General features: G+C 32.4%; 1 protein-coding gene and 1 pseudogene across 2 annotated transcripts; both read left to right on the forward strand.

Moving 5' to 3' along the window:
- Nucleotides 1-425: 425 nt before the first annotated feature.
- LOC134277653 (E3 ubiquitin-protein ligase RING1-like) lies at nt 426-3725 on the forward strand (annotated as a pseudogene).
- A 1086-nt stretch (nt 3726-4811) lies between these two features.
- LOC134277671 (E3 ubiquitin-protein ligase TRAF7-like) lies at nt 4812-20589 on the forward strand. Of its 2 annotated transcripts, XM_062759997.1 has the most exons (16): nt 4812-5178; nt 5714-5826; nt 6079-6225; nt 6402-6505; nt 6990-7111; nt 7564-7712; nt 8159-8179; nt 9526-9607; nt 10237-10378; nt 10538-10642; nt 10877-10954; nt 13357-13443; nt 13741-13876; nt 19127-19275; nt 19446-19565; nt 19995-20589. In XM_062759997.1, exons 1-16 carry the CDS (start codon nt 4964-4966, stop codon nt 20040-20042), a joined length of 1818 nt encoding a protein of 605 aa, XP_062615981.1. In that variant the 5' UTR covers nt 4812-4963; the 3' UTR covers nt 20043-20589. The 2 variants fall into 2 exon arrangements, with proteins under 2 accessions (XP_062615981.1, XP_062615982.1); XM_062759998.1 differs by lacking the exon at nt 8159-8179.
- Nucleotides 20590-21529: the final 940 nt, after the last annotated feature.

Below are 21529 nucleotides of genomic sequence, written 5' to 3' on the forward strand. Positions count from 1 at the left end.
AGAAAAATGACATTAATACTTTCAAATGATTTTATTAGAATACAATGTAATAACTTTTTGAGTGCAGAAAGGTCAAACAATTGACTAAGCGAATTAATATTTGAAACTACTTTTGTTGTCACAAATTTTAATGTGACTATTCAAGATGAAAAAAGACTGTGTTTGTTCCGATACTTCATGTGGATAAAAAAATATTAAAGGAAAAACTTATTTATTTATGAGTTAAAGTGCAAAAAGGTCATAACCAGAAGCGCTCTGTCCCCATGTTTTGTTATTTTTTTTTTTAATTAAGCTTAATGTGTGTAGATTCTAAAAATATACTTGACAAAAATTTCTCAATACTTTTGATGACAGGAGCCAACCTCCTTAACAAAATATCCGAAAAATTCTTTTCCGGACAATTTAGTATCGTTACCGTTTTTGATTTCAATAACTACATCCGGTGTAATCAATCGATGGAAAATGGCGAACGAGGTGGTAAATGCACCTAATAAAACATGGGAATTAAGTTTGTACGAACTCCACAGGACACCTCAAGAAGCAATAACAGACAATACAGAAATAGCAGTGTCGCCCAGAAGTTTACATAGTGAATTAATGTGCCCAATATGTCTAGATATGCTAAAAAATACGATGACCACAAAGGAGTGTTTACACCGCTTTTGTCAGGACTGCATAATAACTGCACTTCGCAGTGGCAACAAAGAATGCCCCACTGTTAAATGTAACTGCAAAAAACTTGTGTCAGGTTGGGCACACAGAGGTCTCTGAGACATATCCGTCTTTATAACCACCTAACTTTGACGCTAAAATTGATTTCTGAAGATTTATCCCAGCAAAATCGAGATGAGTAATGAAGCACATCATCGTGTTGCCAGCAACCGATCAATTATCTTCAAAAATTGCCAAACTTGGGTCAAAAACAAACAACACAGTGCTTTTATTTAACGTAAGCAATGGCTTTATTCTTTATAGCAGTGGTATATACCATACAACCAGGAATAATTGCAAATGTCACTTTGTAAATCTTTTATTCAAAAATATTTAATAAATATATAGATACAACATAGATATGCATACTAAACCACAATGTGTCACTGTTAAAAATTAAAATTAGAATATTATAGCACTTGCCCACCAACTGTCGATAATAAAGATACACTGTGTGCTTAAATATATATTTTACCGTATACACAACAAAATAATTTTTTGTATTGTTTATTAGTACGGCCGCCAGCTGTGGGTTTCGTTTTTACAAAGTTCCACAGAAATCCCACATGGAAAATTGACTAAATTGTTTTAACTGTGCGATGAATATGTTAATTAAAATTCCCCAATGCTTAAGTAAATGCGCTTTTGCTTTATTTCAATGAAAATTAGATTTGAATAAAAAAGACCACCATTTGGTAGGTAAAAAAGACGCCGATATGGGCGATTGACCACCGAACGGGGGTTAAATGACCATTTGGGGGTGTGTGCCCAACCTGATAAATGTTGTATTGGCCATTGGGCCCAGGATGTAGTTAAACTGAGACTGAGTATTTACAGGATATTTTCTCTGAATCCCTGCATTAATCTTTGTAACCCATCTTTGATCATCAGTTAATGATACTTTGATCTTTAACTTGATATCATAATATACTCTTATCCACACAATCTCGGAAAGATACATTGAGACTAAAAATTTTTCACTAATATCTCTTCTTAAGAGACATCAGTTCAAAATTTTAGTCTTGATGAATCTAGCTTAAATTATCATCCACTGGCTGTGAACAATCTATGTAAATTTGCAGAAGTTTTATGGGGTCACAGAACTAGTGGAATATTATTTACATGAGGGCCTCTGTAGATTTAGTGACACCTATGTACTTAGATTTGTGCTACATTTTTGTTCAAACAACAGATTTCATGACTGTGTGGTGTAGTCACATTAAATTATTTCATACTATTTTAGCATTGAAGAAGGATTGAGAGTCCAAGCTTTGAGCAGACCACAAAGGGTTAGAAAACATGCCACAGAGCCAGATCTGTCCCGCTTGGAAACTGCAAGTAATGCTTCCAGTGAAAACACACCTCTAAAGAGACCAAAGACATTGTCGGATGACTCTAGCGCTGAGAACTCTCTTGCAGAGGCAGCAACGGAACCCGCCCCCCTCCCAGAGCTACCCCAGCCAGTAGGGGACATAGAATTAATATTCAGACCCTTACCTTTGGAAAATGAATCTCCTGATGACTCTCAAATTCGTTATATAAAAACAACAGCCAATGCAACTGGTAATTTTCTTCTGTGATTGAAATTGAAACAAAATCAGTACATTCACTGCAAAATTAAATATAATCAATTACTCTTTAGACGTCTTTCACAAGTGATGACAATAATTTTATATTCATGCAGGATTATTCAGAGAATTTTTATTTTTCAGTGGACCATTTATCAAAGTACCTGGCAATAAGGCTATCATTGGAATCCAAAGTAGTTGATGCAGGTAATAGAGTGAAGGGTCGCTTAAACTTGTATCTATGAAAATATATTACACGTAACAGCTTTGTGGCTTTATGGCTATGAGCTCTGTATGGAAATGTAATTTTATAAAAATGATAATGAAGCATTGAAACAGCTTTGAATTTAGTTACTGTAAAAGAACAAATATTCAAGGGGGATTAAATTTCGTTGTTAACAACTATCAACGAAATTAAATCCCGCACAAAATTTTATATGACTATATATTGAATAGGATTACATACAAAACAACGAAATTAAATGCCAACAAAACTATTTTTTATGACAAATCAACAAAATTTTATCCCCACGAAAATATGTGCTTCTACAGTAATTTATATTTATACAACTTACAGTTAGCATTGAAAGTCAAAATATTTTGGTCTCCCATGTAGTACTATATTTAGATCTGTGTTCAAAGTACAATTTATAATCTTATTGATAGATTTCATGTACATAAATGTTTATATATGTGAGTTGATTTCACTGGGTGATTGTCATAGCGTTTGGGAAGATGATTACGGCTTTAGCCTTAGATCGGAATCAGTTCAAGGAGTTGCAAGTATTAAAGCCAATAAAGGTTAAAGTCTTGTCTCCATTGGAAGCATTTGAATTTTACAATTTTTGTCTTTTTCTAGCCAAGCATGTAAATAGTTATTACGTTAAAACAGCAGTTGCTGCATATTAAGAAGAACTTGACTTTTCTCTTTTACAGGAACAAGTTCATCAAGTGGAGAGAGTAAATACACAATTTACATTGCAAGTAACCCTGGCAACTACACAGCTCTCAGTGGTGCTATGACCTTGGAGCAGGTCAACGACAAATACTGGCGAATCAACAAGCCATTGGAAATGTTTTATGCAGTACAAAAGAAAATAGACTCACCAAAGAAAGCAGAAAAAGTTGAAAAATCAGAAAAATAACTTGCATTTCTAAAATCATTTCATGTAATTCATAATCAGTGTTGACTTTTCTTGAGCATATTGCCATAAAGCATTCATTTAGTTTCCTCTTGTCATGTACAGGCAACTTACTCTGTTGGAAATATGAACTTATGGAATACAGCGGTGTCAATGTATTAGTTTGCATGAATTTTGTTAAATATTAGTTATAAATGGCTTAGCAATTATAGATTTTTTTAGTGATACATATAATATGCTTTAAATTTTGTCACTGTATATTATTTTTTTTTTTTTGTCATCCTGTCATGAAAGCTTTTTTAAAATTAATTAAGATAAGTTTTGTTATATATATATATATAAATATTTTTTATATTAATGTTGAAAGAATTTTTCAATTCTTAAATTTGATTAGCTAAAATCCCTTGATTTTCTTTTAATTGAATAGGTCTGTTCCCACACCTTTTGTCAACTCCATGATGCCTCCTGCTTCAATTACAGGGGCATGTTAATCGCTCTTTTCTCTATTTTTTAAATGTGTAACAGAGTGAATAAGATGCCCATGTGCTTTAATACTGTATAAGTAGAATTTTTAGCGAGGATTTAATTTTGGCATTATAAGCAAGGGTGCTGCCATTAATAAAATTGAATTTCGCTAAAAATTAATTGCGTATTATTTGTAATGCCTTCTTTATTTAGCATTGTAAAATTACTTCTCGCTAAAAATAAATTATCAATTCTTAGGTAGAAATCGCTAAATATGCGTCTCGCTAAAATTTCCACTTATACAGTATTGCAATGCCTTTCTTCTTCTTTTTTTTTTCCTTTTCATATTTGGTTACTGTTTGATTGGTGAAAAAATGTATTAATATTGAGATGTGAAAAAGATTGTTTTATCTCCTTGATGAATGAGTAGCAGCATTTCTGTACATGACCAACCCATGACATTCATTGATACAAACTGAACAACACTCAAATATTGTAGTTCACATGCATTGAATGCATGATTGGTTTTACATCATGCATGTAATATATGCAGTGAATAAAAATATTGCATAATGTAAAAATTAAATGTATGCATTTAATAAATCCACAAACTAATAACATTTAGTTGTTATTGATTTAATTTTTGTAAACAATGTATTACAATTTGTAAGTTAACTGACAAAATGTTTTGTTGGAAAACTGGGTGAAAAATGTTCATCACACACAAAAAAATTAAGGCCAGATAAATTCAAATTCACATTTATTTTTTTTTAAGAGGACAAAAATTGTTTACATTGCTTATGGGGAATGTCAAAATGTACACAAATACACTGTACAACGGATGTGTCTCAACTGTGGTTATGTTTTTCCGGATTTGCGTCGTTTCCAGTTTGTGTTTACATCCACATAATACTTATATTGTCTTCAATCACAGAAGAGTTTTGGTAAACAAAAATATACTTCGGACTTCCCGGTTTTACTTCAAACACGATAATTTATGTATGAAAGGAGTGATTACCTAAATTGAACAATGTAAGGAATTTTTGACACAATTATTTGTTAAATCGACATTGTGATATGGCGGGTTTGTTACCCGAAGACGACGCAGAGCCCATTCTTTTGGTGAACAAACTGACCCCTCATTTCTTGTGTCCAGTATGTGAACAGTTGTACAAAAATCCGGTCATTAACATTAAATGTGGACACACGTTTTGTAAGAGATGTGCGAGTGGCTGTTCCAGGTGTCCTGTGGACAATGAGCCGTGCGATGCAAGTCAACTGATTTTAAACAGGTGAAATTTATATTGTGTAGGCTTGAAAATATCAGTTTAATTAAAAAAAAAACAAAAAAACAAAAACAAATCATGTACTGTACTATTACTTAGAAGAAATATTAGTTTAAAAATTTCAGAACTCAACCTTATCAATATTATAGTGTTTAAAATATTATCTATAGATTGTTATTGAACTGTTAAAATGATTAAAACTTAATTCATACCAAATCTTTTTGGGAAATACCAACTACGGGAATTCCCAATAGATAAGGTAAATTCGACCTGTAAATATTCCAGACGCATACCTGTGCACTAGTATATAAGTAGGAAATATAAGTGGAATATCTCAAAATGTATAATTTTTTATGTTTTTAAAAATTGAAAAATAATTCATTAGTTGTATATCTTATAAATGTAATAACAATCAAGGACCAGTTAGCAGTTTTAAATGGTTGCCCACAAGATAAAAATATTAACATGATGAACCATTATCAATAAACAAAATGAAATAAATTATACATTTACTGATATGATAGATTGTGTTATTTTACAGACTTGTTGTTGGTCAAATTGATGAACTCCTGATTTATTGCAAATATGGCATTCGAAAACAAAATGGAACATGGGTTCATGACCCTACAGGCTGCCAAGAACAGATAATAATTGGTAATATCTCAAAAAATTATGATTGTGTAAAATAATTTAAGAGAATATAATGTACATTCATCAAAGTGATACTCTATAGATCTCTAAAGCAATTTGTAAAGTGTATACATTACCATTTTTGTGTTAATTGGATAATGTATGTAAATCTTTATGCATGTTTTGGCTTCATCTTCACTAGCCAAGGGTTTTCGGGTGCGGACCAAAAACCCTTGGCTAGCGAAGATGGTTTTAACTTCTGAATGCAATTTCTAGGAAATCGACATGAACATGAGGACCAATGTACATTTGCTCCCAAACCTTGCCCTAATGATGTACAAAACTGTGGCACATTCAGGGCCTCAGAACTTGAGCAACACTTACAGACCTGTCCATACTTTGAATGTGATCATAAAGACAAAGGTTAGTAGAAAATTCTGTTTTCAGCAAGTTTAAAATTGAAAGATAAGAACATTTCTTAGTGAGATGCATGTACATGTACTTATAATTTCAATTCTTACTTCAGATGGCATTCATAATAATGCCAAATAAACATATGAAAGATTATTGTGATTTGGTGAATTTCTTTCTAATTGTAGGATGTGTATTTCATGGGAGACAAGATGAAGTTAGAGACCACTTAGGAACCTGTGGATACAGAGGATTGCCTAACAGCATCAGCCAGAGAGATTTTCAAGACCAGGTTAGCATCAGCCAGATAAAGAATTTATCTCAGGGATTTTGATCAACTGCTCCCAGTATACTGTAGAATCACAAATTTTCGTTGGGATAAAATTTTGTTGATTCGTCATCAAAAATAGTTTCGTTGGCATCTAATTTCGTTGTTTTGAAAGTAACCCTATTCAATATATACATGTAGTCATATAAAATTTCATGTTTGATTTATTTTCATTGATAATTGTTAACAACTAAATAAAGGAAATTTAATTCCCCATGAATGTTTGTGCATTTACAGTACTCATTTACAAACCTGATGTAATCTTTGAAAAAAAAATGTGCATAAGAATTTTGAAAATGTAGTTTTTTTAAAATATTAATTTATTTTCAATTAAATTTTAAGGAGAAATCCTATGCAATACAAAAATTATTATACACTTCAATTTTTGATTAAATTTTAACCTCAAAAAATTATTTTAAGACTAAAATGTACTTCGCATGTTTTTCAGACTAAAGCACTAGAGGCTGAGAATAAATGTTTGAGAGACAGACTTGACAGCCTGACAAAACGAGTGGAGGTGTTAGAAGGAAACAAAAATTCACTGGAATTTACACTGGAGACATGTTTAAGGTTTACGATTTTTCCCCCACAATATCACGATAATATCATGATATTTTTAAAAGCAGTTTTTACAATTATTTTATATGAAAAGTCATTATTTTTCTAAAAAATATGCTAGCAAAACAAAATTTTACTTTTTTGAAATTTTTATGTATTTAAAATCAATTATGTTTGGACTGTAAGATTTTTTTTTTCAATTTTTACAACATTTTTTATACTTTCTGTGTAATTTGAAAGATTGAACAAATAAATGAATAATTTGTGGACTTTATAATATGTACCTAAAGACTGGTATTTAGGTCTCTGTATCACGATACCTATCACGCAACAAAAAATCGCGATATACCGCTATACCGATAAATCACACATCCCTATGAATAACACTTATAGTTGATTTAGATATCTTATCTTACTTGAAAATTAATTCATCTGATGAAGTCTACTCAAATTTATTTTTGCAGCAATTATCAGAATTTAAACAAGAAGCATGAAGCCCTTCAGACTTTAGTGGAACAGTTAATGAGCTCGCGTAATCGGCGCTCTATGTCATCCCCAGGAAACTCGGCTGAGGCAATTAGACAGAGAACTAGCAGCACCAGTAGCTTCTCAAGTAAGGCTTCCTTTGTTTTAGAGGCAAAAAATGTTTCATTCATAAATGGAATTAATTATACTCTGCAGAAGCCATAGCAATGATAGTGTTGTAAGATCATTGTTAAAGAATTTTCATAAATTCAGATAAGAAAGCAGCAATTTCCTTGTCTTTTAAATTTACTTTCCACAAATTGAAGGATATTTGGAATCTTTTATTGATTATGTTAAAAATAACTGTATTTTTTATGGCTTTTATTGAAATATATTCATGCATATGATTTGATCTTAAACACATACCATCTGTATCCTTAAGCTTATTATACAATTACAATCTTAAATGATAGTTAACTAAACCATAGAATTACATTGACCGTAAGTGAATTAAACAATACATTTTATTAATCTAAATATTGATAACTTTCAAAAATTAATGAAAATGGTTAATTAACATGTAACAATTTAAAGGTCTACTCTCTGGATATGGTGGTAATATATTCATGTACACATAAACTTTTCTCTGCTTTTTTTAAAATCATTAATGAATAAAACTTCTTGTATGAAAAAGCATGTTTTCTTATTAAGATACATTTATACTAAATTTGAACTTCAGCTTTCAAAATATTTCTTCTATATTCATTATGCTGATATAATCACTAGGGATCACATGATGTCATATTTAGATCAACAAATTTTCCATATTACGGTATTATGTAAAAAAGTCTTATGGTTTTTTTTTTAAAACATTGACTTAGAAATAAACATTTTGAGTGTTAGTCATTACTATGTATTTTAACTTAAGATTGGAATTTTTTCCGGAAGTTGGTCACATATAATTATGCCAAAATGAAGCTCTCTAGGGATCACATGATGTCATATTTAGATCAACAAATTTTCTTGGCATTTTATTATGTAAAAAGTCACATGTTTTTTTTTTAAACATTGACTAAGAAAAAAACATTTTGAGTGTTAGTCATTACTATGTATTTCAACTAAAAAAATTTTCTTTAAACTTGAGTTTGGAATTTTTTCCAGAAGTTGGTCACATATAATTATGCCAAGATGAAGTTCTCTACATATTAGATTAAAGAATGAGAAGAGAATTTTAAAAAATTAAAAATGTAAAAAATATTAAGTCGATATTTTGGTGTTTGGGAAGATAAAAAGCAACAGGCCTGAGAGCTCATGACAATTTTTGCATCAAGGCATGGTAGCTCGTGGAAATTATTACATGCTCCATGGTTACTTATTACATTTTAAAACACAAGAAGTCTAGACACAATTATTTCTTTAATACTACTGAGTCCATATCGCATATACTAATGCTCACATTTTAATATAAATTGTATGAAAGAATTATTTATTAAGACACTTCTTTTCTGTCTATATAGCATTCTGATGTTAAATAATAGACTACATAAACTTGACATATGAATTCTTTAAGATAAAAGGTGGCAGATAGTAAAGTAGGTTCCTAGTATAAATATGTAGATGAGATAAAAATCTAAACTGGAATATTAAATTGTGTACTTAATAAGGTTAATAAGGAGCCTGTTTAATTTCAAAAACATTTTTCTTGATAACTAAATATAGATTTGTATAAATTGATAAATATGTTCTATAATGAGTCTGTTAACAGATTTTCCATTTTGTATCTTTTTATTTCAAAAACAATCATAATTACTTTGAGAGTCTCTCTGAATTTTAATGTTATTATTAAGGAAAAGTAGGCATATGCATGCAAATTAATCATTTTATTTGTATAAAAAGTTTTTTTTTAATTTGATGTATACATGTAAAACACTTAACTTTGGTCTTTTTTTAAACATTTATAGGTCCAAAGCTAAGCCCTCCAGCAAATTTAAGACCAGAAACCTGGAAAATGCCTTTCCAATTCAAATGTATTGGATCCCTCAGGTAGGAAGTATGAAATATAGAATATAGAAAAAGTCGTTTGAAAAATAGATTTTAATTCACCAAAACCAGAAAGCCCAAGTTTTCTTTCTTTATCCCAAACATTTATGACTGTTTTCTATAAATATTTTATTCAACTTTCTTTGTTCATGATGTTTATAAAAATGTTTTAGACAACTAAATAAGTTTCACTTAAAATTGGCAAAAAACATGCATGCTTTAAGTTTCTGAGACTTACTAGGAAGTCATGATGATATTTTAACGGTGCAATCACCAAAAAAATAATTTCCTGCCCAGATACATTTGGTAATAAATATCATCCCTCATTATCTGAATCCACTTGGACTAAGAAATAGATATCTAATGATTCAAGATATTGTGGTTAGTTAAGTACTTAAAGGAAAGGATTGCACAGTTCCTCCCTAATTGACCCTAAATAACTTTTTGAAATAGAAAAGAAGTGTGTTTTTGGTGATTGTTTTGGACTTACTTATAAACTAGACATAAAAGTACATTGTACAATGTACAATGTACTTTTAAAAATTGAAGAAATAATGATTTTGATATATGTCCAAAGATAAAAGATTGAAATTTGCTTAAATTCATGCAGACTGTGAATGCTTTATTTTTAGAGGCCACAAAAAGGAAGTTTGGTGCCTGGCTCTGTATAAACAGAGACTGTACAGTTCTGGAGGGGATAGTTTGATTAAAGTCTGGGACCTAGATGTTGTCACCAATGGCTGTATCAAAACTATGGAGGGTCATTCTGGAGTGGTGAGTAGTAGGCAGAGAGATGTTTAGGTCAAGGATTTGAATTTCTATCAATTACATGATTTATGGAAAATGTTTGGAAAATGTTTGGTAGGAGAGTTTATTTCTTCCCCATCATACATGTATATTATGACTTTGACTTACAGTACTGTACTTTGACAGGTTCACACTATGGCCATCTATGAGAACACACTGGTATCAGGGGGAGACGACCTATCTATCAGAGTGTGGAATCTGGATTCTAACACACAGGAAAACTGTGTCTTTGTAAGTCAAACTTTCTCAACTAGATATCATATTGCTTTCCATATATGATCCTGGAACAAATGGAATGTTGACTGAAGTCTCTTCATTGTGTGCAATGGAGTTCTAAGATTTCACTTTCTGCTGGGGGAACTTGCATACATGCATGCTGTAACATAATTGCTTCTTGGGTGGTAAATATGTCTAATTGATTTTCTTATAACCTGACTTTAAGTTTATCACTATATTATATTTCAGAATGCTCATGATAATCTGATCAGTTCCATGGTAGTTGTTGGAGACAACCTTTTTACTGCTTCTTACTCACTAATAAAGGTAAGGGAAAAAAGTCAAATCTTTGATAAAAATTGAAAAATTTATCAATTTAAATTTCTATATTCTGCAGATATATTAACATGAAGCTATACATAACTTTTTAGCTCACCTGAGCCGAAGGCTCAAGTGAGCTTTTCTGATCACATTTTGTCCGTCGTCCGTCCGTCTGTAAACTTTTTACATTTTCGACTTCTTCTCAAGAACCAATGGGCCAATTTTAACCAAACTTGGTACAAAGCATCCTTGGGTGAAGGGGAGTTTAAATTGTTAAAATGAAGGGCCAAGTCCCCTTACAAGGGGAGATAATCAAGAAAAGACAAAAATAGGGTGGGGTCACTAAAAAATCTTCTTCTCAAGAACCACTGGGCCAGGAAAGCTGAAACTTATGTGGAAGCATCCTTGGGTAGTGTAGATATTAAATTATTAAAATCATGACCCCCGGGGGTAGGGCGGGGCCATAATAGGGAATCCAAGTTTTGCATAGAAATATATAGAACAAATCTTTAAAAATCTTCTTCTCAAGAACCACTGGGCCAGGGAAGCTGAAACTTATGTGGAAGCATCCTTGGGTAGTGTAGATATTAAATTGTTAAAATCATGACCCCAGGGGGTAGGGCGGGGCCACAATAGGGAATCCAAGTTTTGCATAGAAATATATAGAACAAATCTTTAAAAATCTTCTTCTTGGAAACCACTGGGCCAGGGAAGCTGAAACTTATATGGAAGCATCCTTGGGTAGTGTAGATATTAAATTATTAAAATCATGACCCCCGGGGGTAGGGTGGGGCCACAATAGGGAATCCAAGTTTTGCATAGAAATATATAGAACAAATCTTTAAAAATCTTCTTCTCAAGAACCACTGGGCCAGGGAAGCTGAAACTTATGTGGAAGCATCCTTGGGTAGTGTAGATATGAAATTGTTAAAATCATGACCCCCTGGGGTAGGGCGGGGCCACAATAGGGAATCCAAGTTTTGCATAGAAATATATAGAACAAATCTTTAAAAATCTTCTTCTTAGAAACCACTGGGCCAGGGAAGCTGAAACTTATATGGAAGCATCCTTGGGTAGTGTAGATATTAAATTGTTAAAGTCATGACCCCCGGGGGTAGGGTGGGGCCACAATAGGGATTCCAAGTTTTACATAGAAATATATAGAACAAATCTTTAAAAATCTTCTTCTCAAGAACCACTGGGCCAGGGAAGCTGAAACTTATGTGGAAGCATCCTTGGGTAGTGTAGATATTAAATTCTTAAAATAGTGACCCCCGGGGGGTAGGTTGGGGCCACAATAGGGAATCCAAGTTTTGCATAGAAATATATAGAACAAATCTTTAAAAATCTTCTTCTTGGAAACCACTGGGCCAGGAAAGCTGAAACTTATATGGGAGCATCCTTGGGTAGTGTAGATATTAAATTGTTAAAATCATGACCCCCGGGGGTGGGGCGGGGCCACAATAGGAAATCCAAGTTTTACATAGAAATATATAGAACAAATCTTTAAAAATCTTCTTTTCAAGAACCACTGGGCCAGGAAAGCTGAAACTTATGTGGGAGCATCCTTGGGTAGTGTAGATTATAAATTGTTAAAATCATGACCCCCAGGGGTAGGGTGGGGCCACAATAGGGAATCCAATTTTTGCATAGAAATATATAGAACAAATCTTTAAAAATCTTCTTCTCAAGAACCACTGGGCCAGGGAAGCTGAAACTTATGTGGGAGCATCCTTGGGTAGTGTAGATATTAAATTGAAAAAATCATGACCCCAGGGGGTAGGATGGGGCCACAATAGGGAATCCAAGTTTTACATAGAAATATATAGAACAAATCTTTAAAAATCTTCTTCTCAAGAACCACTGGGCCAGGAAAGCTGAAACTTATATGGAAGCATCCTCTGGTAGTGTAGATATTAAATTGTTAAAATCATGACCCCCGGGGGTAGGGCGGGGACACAATAGGGAATCCAAGTTTTACATAAGAATATATATAAAAAATCTTTAAAAATCTTCTTCTCAAGAACCACTGGGCCAGGAAAGCTGAAACTTATATGGAAGCATCCCTGGGTAGTGTAGATATTAAATTGTTAAAATCATGACCCCCGGGGGTAGGGCGGGGCCACAATAGGGAATTCCAAGTTTTACATAGAAAAATATAAAACAAATCTTTAAAAATCTTCTTCTTGGAAACCACTGGGCCAGGAAAGCTGAAACTTATGTGGAAGCATCCTTGGGTAGTGTAGATTCTAAAGTTTTCAAATAAAAAAAGGGAACGGGGTTGTTGGGCATGATAGGTATAGCAAGAGGGGGAATCTGGTAAAAATCTGCATCACCCAAGTTACTCAGGTGAGCGATGTGGCCCATGGGCCTCTTGTTTTTTATCCTTTTTGACGTGCATTTTGTAGGTTTGGGATATGAAGACCCTGTCTTTAATTCACACAATATCTGGATTACACCACTGGGTCAGAGCTTTAGTAGTTAGTCAAGACAAGGTAAGTTATACACTAAGTGTAACAGTTTGATTTTATTTCAGACAATTTTGAGTTAATAATTAAGACAAAGGCATTTTTTAGTTAATACATGTATTTATACTTACTACTTAACCCTCGTAAAATTGTACACTAAAAGATTATTCAGTTTAAAATACATGTCATTGTGTTGTCACAAAAAACTGTTTCAATTCAATTTTTTGATGTAAAATGTTGGCATACAGTCAAGAAAACAAGTCAAATGACATGTAGCAGAAAACTTAATTTACATTTACATAATCAAAACAGCATATTTTTTAGGAATGTTTATACAGTGGATGTCACAATACCATTGACATTTGGAACACTTCAGGGTCTTTCCAGCATAAAGGGAACATTTCTCACAACTATGGGTCAATTTACTCTCTTGCAATCACGCATGAATTTGTCATTGCAGGTACATATAAAAATTTAAATTTCAAAACAGCAAATCATCAAGTGAAGTACATTTATGTCAATAATGAGGCAAGAATTTGTAATTGGTAAATATTTACAGCCATATTAAGAGTCATTCTCTGTAAGCATCAAAATGGGCTGGAAATTGAAAATCACGGATTTTGCTGAAACTTGGTGAAATAATTACATTATAAGCCCTATTTACAAAAATATTAATAAAAGTGATCAATTGGTCTTGTTTCCATGGCAACCAGGTTACCTGTTTTTGTACATAGGTGGTAAATACCTAAAATGATATTTCTTCCCATTAATGTACATTTAATTAAATAAAGGTGATTATTATTATTTTTTCCTTTGAAATAATTTGTAATTTGTATTTTCTATACAAAAAAACTTGAAAAAAATTTTTGGACCTGCCGTTAAATGCCAAATAACATAAAAAATTGCCTTAAAAAGGGGGGGTTGAACATAACAATGTACACGAAAAATGCAGGCACTGGTGGAATATTCTGATGCTCTAAATTTCACTTTATACAATTATGAAGAACATATGAAAAAACTGGAGAGGTAATATTTACTTTAAGAAAATAAATTGATTGTAAAGTTTGTAAAAATCTCTAAATTTACACACATTTTTGTCAAGAGTTATTTCCCTTTTCGGAAATCTTTTGCTTTAATCGATGAAAATGAAAGTAAAAGTACACAGCAGAAAGCAACTTTGAGGAGTAAATACTGTGTGTTTTGGATATTTTCAGGGGTTTTAATCCAACTTGTGAAGTATTTAACATTACCCATAGTTAATTGATTGTTCAGGCTTTACTGTGTCTGAGAGATATACATGTTTGTGTATACATAGGCGTAGTCACAGGGGGGGGGCAGCGGGGGCACTAGCCCCCCCACTTTCAGATGTGGGGGGGCAAGAGTATGTCTGTGCCCCCCCACTTTTTAAAAGAAGAACAAAATCACAGCTATTTTCCCCAACATTACCTTTACTATAGGAAATATTCATTGAATGGATTTCAAAGTAACTTGCCTTTGAAAAAGTTGGCCTGTAAGTACTAATGAAATATTGACTACGAACATTGAAAGTTGCACATATTTTGTATGAGTTTATTAATAATAGGGCATGACTATTTATTATTAAAATAACTTTAAAGTACCCAAAGCATAAATAATGACATGATTCTAATTATATCATTAACAGTTTAGGCATATTTAATTATCAATCTTATTAAAATCAGATGTGAATGAAAATTATATAAACCATCTGTCAGGCCATCCTTTAAAAATTGTTTGTTTTGAATTGCCGCCTGATGGGTTTCAGACACAGGAGGGAGGGAAAATATTTTTTTTATTGAAGGTAAATTGTAAATTTTTGATAATAATCTCAGTAAACAGTCAATACATTTTCTGATTTTTAAAAAAAAGTATCTACAATCAACTAAAATAACCTAATTTTACATACATGTAGATCTGAAACAATCTTTCAGTGTTTTGTATGGTGTATGTGATACATGTAATGCCCCCCCCCAAATAAATGATTTAATAAAAAAAAAACTTCCTACTTTTGGTCAATAAAATTATATACACTTTACTGAAACCGTGTATAATGAAGCAATATGTAATGAAGACACGTACATGCAGAAATTGGGGATTTGTAAAAGTGGTCATTGTTGAAATCATAGATTTATGTGCCCAAATTACAGCTGAGGAAAAAAAATATTATACTTGATTTTGTCATATTTTAGAAGACATCTCAGTATTCCATTTATCACAGACTTTATGTTCTGGAAAATATTTTTAGAAGCTTTCCAAAAAACTGAGTAGTGTTAGATAAAAAAAAAGTTATTTAACTTGAAAAAAATATTAATGCAAATAAATCAAGCCCCCCTTTTTTAAAATATTGGAGGAGGATCTGGTAACATTTTATTGCCCCCCCCCCTCACTTAACTCCTCCTCCCCCCTCCAGAAATCTATTTCAGATAATTATATTTTTCTCAATTTGAGTCAAAATGAGGTTCTCTGTTTAATGTTGATTGAATTTCAAAAGCTTATAGGGAGTTCACTCCCAGGGGCATAGCCCCTACGGACAGTGTTTTGGACCTAATAAGAGCAGTGGTGGTTTGTAATTATATGCTCTCCATCTGCATAATTGCACATTCCCTAATACTTATTTTAACCCTTTGCCTTTATGAGGAAGAACAAAATCATAAATTTTTAAAATACATTCTGAGTTTTGAGTGTCATTCCTAATGTGTATGAAAGACACTTATCTCTGCTGGGAAAACTTCAACGAATTGTTTTAGTCCCCTACCGGTGAAATCGGAGGGGACTATAGGTTTCCTCTGCATCTGTCCGTCCGTCTGTATACCTGTCCGTTCGTCTGTCTGTCCCCGTCTGTCTGCCAGTCTGTCCCACTTGGTTTTCCGCACTTTTTTTTCTAAACGCTTGCATCTATTGAGCTGAATTTTGGTATGTGGTTGCAGGCGCGGATCCAAAAATTTTTTCCAAGGGGGGGGGGGGGTCCACCCAGTCAAATTAAAATTCCAATCCCAGAAATTTCTTGACAAGCAAAAAAAAAGCAAAAAAAAACAAACTTAACTGGACAAACGTGAAAAACCTATTTCGTGGGGGGTTGGAGGGGGTTGGGGGGGGGGGTGGTCGGTGGGCTTCTGTTGGGTCCAATCTTTCACTCTTCATACCCATTTTACACATATTCATGTTCACCAGGGGGGTCCAAGGTGACTTTTTTTCTTGCTTTAGTATATACATTTTTTAACCATGTAAATTCCAGGGGGGGGGGGGTCCTGACCCCCCCCTCTAGATCCGCGCATGGGTTGTATCTTGATGAGTTACACATCAAGTTTCAATTTTGAATTTTGCATCGCTTCATTGGTTTTTGACAGAATAATGGTATTTTGAATTTTTCACATTCGTTTAATTGAGATCATGCTGCGCTAACTTCCGATGGTCGACATAAATAAGAAGCAAGAAAAAGACGTTGGAAAAATGAGTTGAATTTTCGTCTAAATATGGATTATTTTATCCACAACCTCAAACTCAAGCAGTTTTACCTTGGACATAACTTTTGCATATTATTAAATGACATCCTGAAGAAAAACTCAGTTTCGAAAAAGGGAACCCGGTAGGGGACATGTATTGCTTATGCAATACTCTCAGAATGCTTGTTTATGTATGGTACGGACAGACAGTGTCTGACACGCGGATAAACAGGAAGTTGACATCAGATTTAACCTCAAGTGTTACCCACCATGCATATGGCATGCCTTAGCAAACACTGTGCTAAAATTTCAAGCATCTTCAATTAATAGCTGATCGAGTTCCTGAGAAAACTGCAACCAAACACTTGCTACAAAAACACACACAGGCAGACAGACAGACAAACGGTCTGACACACAAAGGTAAATCAGTATACCGCCCTCTCCTTCGTAGCGGTGGTATAATAATTCCTTACGAAAGGAACAGCAAAATATCATCTGAACAACATAAAAAACAATTTGAATCGAGGAGGGGGGGGGGGCACTCTTGACTATGTGCTTGTCCTACTTAAACTAAGAAGTGCATGTACAGGTTAAAACGTGTATATAAACTATATATGTTTCAATTAATAAAACAAGTTGCTTCCAAAAGATCGGTCATGATTTTATGTAGGTATTTATTGTTTGAATGGAAACAAATCCTGCTGCAGTAATTCAGATATATGTGATCAGTTTAAGTTTGAGTTCATCTTTTTTTTTTGTCCCGGTAAATAAATTAGACTGAAGTATAATCAAACACTGGTGGCAGTTTTATGAGTTTTGTATACTGGTACATCAATAATTATTTGGATTATTCCTGAATTATTTGGTTACCATAACAACTGTTTTTTTTTAATAAAATTATGAATGTCTATTTTCATGTTAGTGAAATGACATTCTAAGGTTTACATTGTTTTGTGGAATTTATTTCATTGAGGAAGAAATATAATATGGCAAATAAAGCAGTAGATTTTGTATATTAAACATATCAACGATAAGGATTTTCCTGAACTATTGGCTGCCATAGCAACCATTTTTAAAATAAATTATGAATTACTATTTTTATATTTAGTAAAATACAATTAAATTCAATTTATTTTATTGAAAAAGAGAAAAAAATCACGAAGGAAGCTTTTATAATATCGTTGTATACTTGTCAGTATCACAATATTTGTGAGAGCAACCATTATAAGGAAGTGTTCAAAAACTATTTGGTTACCATAGCAACGTGATTTGGGACGCCTAAATTTTTATTTATTACTTTTATTTTTTAATGTACACAAGTGAAATAACAAATATGGTAAGTGTTATCTATTGTTTGAAGAAATTATTAAATAATGCACTGAGGACACAGATTCTGCATAATGAAAACGGCAATAGCTACAGTGATTTTTCCTGACGTTTTGGTTGCTATAGTAACACATTATTTTTGTTTAATTTATGAACTTGCATTTTTATCATTTTATTTTGAAGTTATGAGGTTTAGTAGTGTGATTTGTTTTACTCTTGATTTTTTTTTAAAGCTATAATGTACAAAAAGGAGCCGAATGTTGAATCTACAAATTAATCCAAAATCTCCATAGCAACCATTTTCATTTTCGTTTTATTTTATTTTAAGAAATATTACCACTCTAGAAATTTTATATTTTCATGAGTAAGGAATGAACTTTCCAGTGATGGTAGTTGTTTTTTATGGATTGCCCGCATTTTCTTGCTACTACGCTTAGAAAATGCCAAAAATTGACATTTTTTCAAATTTGTTAAAATTTGAAAAATTCACACTTTTCACTGAAAGACAACTCTTTTATGACCAATTATTGAATAATTTCATCAGTTGTGGTAGTTACTACAACACATATTCTATCAGAGTAGGCAACAATTAAATCTGTAAATAAAACGCAGAAAATAGAATTTTATGATGAAGATTGCATACTTTCAGTAGGTTGCTCTGTATTTTTGGCCTCAAAATGGTGGTTTTGGTTACCATGGCAACCGGGACTCAAAATAAAAAATTAACCCCAAAAATGTTCTATACATGGTGTTTCTACATTGCATGCAAAAAATCAGCAAAATCTGTGATGTACCATTTCCAACTTTTTTCTAAATTCTTTGATTCTTACAGAGAATGACTCTTAAACAGTATAACAATTCTTAAAAAAATTAAAAGCACCATTTGTTGATATTTTCAGTTAGTAATTTTTTCTTTTTTATAGGTACATACAACAGAAATATACAGGTGTTTAGTTTGTCAAATAATCATCATGTCTCCTCTCTCAGGGGTCATATTGGGGTCGTGAACTCTTTGACTGTGACCCCATCAGGTCGTTTTCTATTTTCGTCTTCCAGTGACCAAACAATAATGGTAAAATTTTAGGTTTTTTAAAAATTTTTAATTTTGGAGTGTATATACATGTACATATATACTTTGTACAGTGTAATTATTCAGTAAATATGAACATTATTTTTAACACTTTCAAATGTTTGACGGGTATCCTGGTCTTGACAAAATTATTAATCTTTGATTATAAACAGATCTGGAACTTGGAGAACATGCTGCCTATCCAGACCCTCCACAGACATGAGGGAGGGGTCAATGCTGTAGCTCTGTATGGGGACACACTCCTGTCTGGTTCTGAGGATCATGAAATCAAGGTAAATTTTATGGACATTAATATTCTGAAATTACTGTAACAGTACCTTGCTAGATAATAACTTTTCTTGATCTCTAGATATAACTTGTAAAGGAATCGCAAAGTTTTTTGTTAAATTTTTCAGTTAGTACACATAAGCATGATTATAAAAGTATCTTTTTTTTTTTAAAAGTTAAAAAAACCAAATATTAAAAAAGAATTTCCAAAGAAATGATTTATAACGAAGAACCTATTAAAGGTTGTCAATAATTTTACGTTTGTTTCATTCTACTCTTTACCTGTAAAAATGAATGTCTAGATTTAGACAAATTGTAACAGTTTATCTTAATAATACCATGAGTGCATGTACTATATATACTGTATAGTTACTCTAAAAAAGTTATGAAACTGTAGTGTATAGTTTTAAGGAATAATTTATCTTTCTTTACAGTTGTTCCAGTATTTCCAAATGCAGATGGGATTTGCCTTACAAACATGAAAATCAACCACATGCAATATCAGTTTTCACAGAGTAAACCTGCTGTTCTCCACATCCAAGAAAAACTTCCATGATGTCTTTCATATTGACAGTTACATTTAATTGAATACTAGTAAAGTGCTTGCATGTTTTTTTTTTTAAACATGTTATCTCCGTTCATGCCAAGGTTTATAACTCAAAGTAACAAATGTACAATGAAATCAAAAGTTGGAAATTATTTTCTAGCTTAGACTTCCAGTGGAAGAGATGTTTTAATTGTAAATCATTCCATTTACATTTTCAGAAAATTCATTTAGTGGGTGTGTTTGCTTGTCTCATTTAAAAAAGCAACTTTCACTATTGATATACATGTACACATGTAGCATTTGCATATTTTTCTGTTTTGTGAATATACACATTTATTTCTTTTTTGCTTGTGTACATATATTCATGAAGTAAGATATCAGGGAATCATCAATTCGTTTACAAGACCATTTTGTAAATTATCAACTTTCTTTTGTACCTGTTATTAATATTTTACTGGTTAATAAAATACTGTTATGATAAGCTATAAACTGTGTTAATTACCGGGTAGTGTATTTAAATACATGTAAATGAATATTTATTAAACAGACTTTTAGTAAACAATATAACAGTTCAGTAAGTAGGTATGGTTAGGTAGGGCTCATTCTAGTAGTAACATGGAAATGGACATGCTAAAAACTTATATCTACGGTAATCTGGAAAATATACCAGTTAGTCAGATCAATTGAAGCATGCCTGGAAGTGTGTATCCCTAGATGCATCATCCAAGCAATTTTGGCACAAAAAGGGCTTCAAGTTACTTGAAAAGGAACTTCTCAAACCAGAAGTCTCTGTCGAGACTGTAGCTCTACTGGTTTGTATTTATAACAAAGGATGAGAAAAAAAGTCATTGACATCAGACCAAAACTGCAGGATGAGTAGCTTTTTAAAGGAATTTCACAGAAAATTCTATTTTTAGTAACCATGGCAACACCGTTCATCGAAAACAAAAACCAATGCTCAGTTTATGTATCGTAGTGTAGTCTACTCGTGTACCAAGTAATATTGAAATCAGACCAAAACTGTAGGAGGAGTAGCGTTTTAAAGGAATTTCACAGAAAATTCTATTTTTAGTAACCATGGCAACACCGTTCATTGAAAACAAAAACCGATGCTCAGTTTATGTATCGTAGTGTAGTCTACTCGTGTACCAAGTAATATTGAAATCAGACCAAAACTGTAGGAGGAGTAGCGTTTTAAAGAAATTTCACAAAAAAATTCTATTTTTAGTAACCATGACAACACCGTTCATCGAAATCAAAAACCGATGCACTATTTTATGTATTTTAGTGTAGTCTACTTGTGTGCCAAGTTATCTTGAAATCAGACCAAAACTGTAGGAGGAGTAGCGTTTTTAAAAAATTTCACAGAAAATTCTGTTTTTAGTAACCATGGCAACACCGTTCATCGAAATCAAAAACCGA

This window comes from Saccostrea cucullata, unplaced genomic scaffold (genome assembly GCF_032062105.1).
Source record: "Saccostrea cucullata isolate Sc308-1 unplaced genomic scaffold, CSIRO_AGI_Scuc_v1 ctg1289, whole genome shotgun sequence".
NCBI classification, from domain to species: Eukaryota; Metazoa; Mollusca; class Bivalvia; order Ostreida; family Ostreidae; genus Saccostrea; species Saccostrea cuccullata.

Excerpts from the sequence above, each read along its gene's own strand:
- LOC134277671 (XM_062759997.1), top strand. The coding sequence starts at position 4,964 with ATGGCGGGTTTGTTACCCGAAGACGACGCAGAGCCCATTCTTTTGGTG. Across the intron at positions 13,877-19,126 it reads GCATGAATTTGTCATTGCAG|GTACATACAACAGAAATATA; the intron begins GTACATATAAAA and ends TCTTTTTTATAG. Across the intron at positions 19,566-19,994 it reads CTGAGGATCATGAAATCAAG|TTGTTCCAGTATTTCCAAAT; the intron begins GTAAATTTTATG and ends CTTTCTTTACAG.